This window comes from Phyllostomus hastatus, unplaced genomic scaffold, assembly GCF_019186645.2.
Source record: "Phyllostomus hastatus isolate PE091 unplaced genomic scaffold, TTU_PhHast_1.1 phas_scaffold_177, whole genome shotgun sequence".
Taxonomy (NCBI): Eukaryota; Metazoa; Chordata; class Mammalia; order Chiroptera; family Phyllostomidae; genus Phyllostomus; species Phyllostomus hastatus.
In genome coordinates, this window is record NW_025334012.1 from 1645768 (window position 1) to 1648350 (window position 2583).

At 38.6% G+C, this 2583-nt stretch overlaps 1 protein-coding gene across 1 annotated transcript; it reads left to right on the top strand.

Moving 5' to 3' along the window:
* The first annotated feature begins 1638 nt into the window (after positions 1-1638).
* On the top strand, positions 1639-2583 carry LOC123831470 (olfactory receptor 5B2-like). Its single transcript, XM_045858350.1, has one exon. The coding sequence runs from the start codon at positions 1639-1641 to the stop codon at positions 2581-2583; it is 945 nt and encodes a 314-aa protein (XP_045714306.1).

The following is a 2583-nucleotide window of genomic DNA, read 5'->3' on the forward strand; positions in this document are numbered from 1 at the left end:
CATACATGATGGAAATGTTCTATTGTCTTGATTCTGGTAGTAGTTACATGGCCATACACATTTGACCAAGTTTTTAGAACTATACACACACACACACACAAAGTGTGTGGATCTTACTGTTTGTAAGTTATGCATTTAGAAAATTTAAAAAAGGAACATAATAAGTAATACCAAAACATGATGCACACTTGCTATGCAGTCAGGTCCCAATAGGCAGTTTAATTGCTTCTCCCCTAAGAAGGTGGGATGAGGAACTGTGGATGTTCTCATGGGGCACATTCCCTGAGAGCTCCATAGCTCTATAATTTACTACTGGCTCCCTTGCATTGTCCTCTGAAATACCAACAATGCTTCACATGATTTCATTTTAGAGGGAACAGACCACATGCTGGATTCTTTGATCACCATACGCTAATCTGAATGATAATAGTTGTCATTAAACATAGGCTTTCTGTCTACTGAAAGGAAACCTGCAACCATGGCCAAGAAAATCACCTGAAGATAAAATTATATATTGAATGACTTTAAAATTGTACACATTTACTCAGTTGTTTTTATACACTTTCTTTTATTTGCTTTTTATAGACACAATCCCATAAATTATGTAGGAGGAGTAATTTTATTATATTGACTTTACAGATAAGGAGAAGGTAAGGGAATCCTCCAAGGTCACAGTAAGAATACATGGTGGATTTGGGACTTGAATCTGGAGTTGTGGGGCCTTGTTAGTGCCTTTTTTCTTTACCTTTCTCTGTCTCAGAGAACTTGGGACCTTTTGGTCACTCCTAAGATATAGCTTGCTTACCCTTGTTTATGCATTATTTTAAGGCTGAATTTCTGAATTCACACTCACTATTCAGAGACTGATTGTCCCTCTTCTTCAAGGAGCCAGGTAAGCTAACTTCCACATACACTGTTAAGGAAGCTATATACTATGAGTTGTTTGAACACAAAAACAAATGTTTTGAACTTTCAAAAAATGGTGAGTTGAGGCTGGAGTATAAATGTCAAAACTTTCATTAGTGAGGAGTTTAATGATACTTATGAAATTTCCTGCTGCTTCCCTGAAGAAGATGAATTAAAAACAAAATAAATAATTGGGTAGGGTTGTAAGTTCATCTTGTGCACTACTAATTTGTCTCCTCCTGGAGGTTAAACAATAGCATAAGTGTGAATGACCGTTAGTTAAACTACAAAGGAAACTAAATGAATTAACAAGATTCAACTGTAGTTCAGCCTTTTCCCCATGCTATCATTTTTATTATTACTGGCATCTTTAAATATGCTGAGAGTAGGGCAGCTAACTGCACACAGAATCTGATTGGGTTGAAACTGGTTTTCAGCTTCAAGTCTTGAATCTTCTTCATGCCAGTTGTATAACTGTAGAATATCACTTAACCTCTCAGATTCTTAATTTTAATGGTAAAATAAAAATAATAACACTACCTGTTGTATACACACATTTATATGTAAAGCTCTTAATGTTAGATCAAGATAATTTTGAAGTAGATATTATAAATGAAATAATGCACATGGTATTTATACATTTTAATTTCACTGCAATTTTCGTTTCGCTGGTCACTGTTTTTCTTTATTTCTCACTGTTACAGGACATTTCATGATTCTCAAACACAACTGATGGAGAACAGGACAGAAGTAACACACTTCATCCTCCTTGGACTAACCAATGCCCCAGAGCTGCAGGTCCCCCTCTTTATCATGTTCACCCTCATCTACCACATCACTCTGATTGGGAACCTGGGGATGATCCTGTTGATACTGCTGGACTCTCATCTCCACACTCCCATGTACTTTTTCCTCAGTAACCTGTCTCTGGTGGACTTTGCTTATTCCTCGGCTGTCACTCCCAAAGTCATGGCTGGGTTACTTATAGGCAATAAGGTCATCTCCTACAATGCATGTGCTGCTCAGATGTTCTTTTTTGTAGCCTTTGCCACTGTGGAAAATTACCTCTTGGCATCCATGGCCTATGACCGCTGTGCAGCAGTATGTAAACCCCTGCATTACACCACCACCATGACGACAAGTGTGTGTGCACGTCTGGTCATAGGTTCCTATGTCTGTGGGTTCCTGAATGCTTCCTTCCATGTTGGGGACATATTCAGCCTTTTCTTTTGTAAGTCTAATATGGTTCATCACTTTTTCTGTGATGTTCCAGCTGTCATGGCTCTCTCTTGCTCAGATACACACACAAGTGAGGTGTTTCTTGTTTTTCTGTCAAGCTTTAATGTCTTCTTTGCTCTCCTGGTTATCTTGATTTCCTACCTATTCATATTGGTCACCATCTTAAAGATGCACTCAACTCGAGGGCACCAGAAGGCTTTGTCCACTTGTGCATCTCATCTCACTACAGTTTCTATATTCTATGGAACAGTCATCTTTATGTACTTACAGCCCAGCTCCAATCATTCTATGGACACAGACAAGACAGCTTCTGTGTTCTATTCTATGGTCATCCCCATGCTGAACCCAGTGGTCTACAGCCTGAGGAACAAGGAGGTCAAGAGTGCATTTAAGAAGGTGGTTGAGAAGGCACATTTTTCTAGAGGGTTGAGATTTTGA

What these genes read in the sequence shown, in the direction of transcription:
- LOC123831470 (XM_045858350.1), top strand. Translation starts at nt 1,639, where the DNA reads ATGGAGAACAGGACAGAAGTAACACACTTCATCCTCCTTGGACTAACC.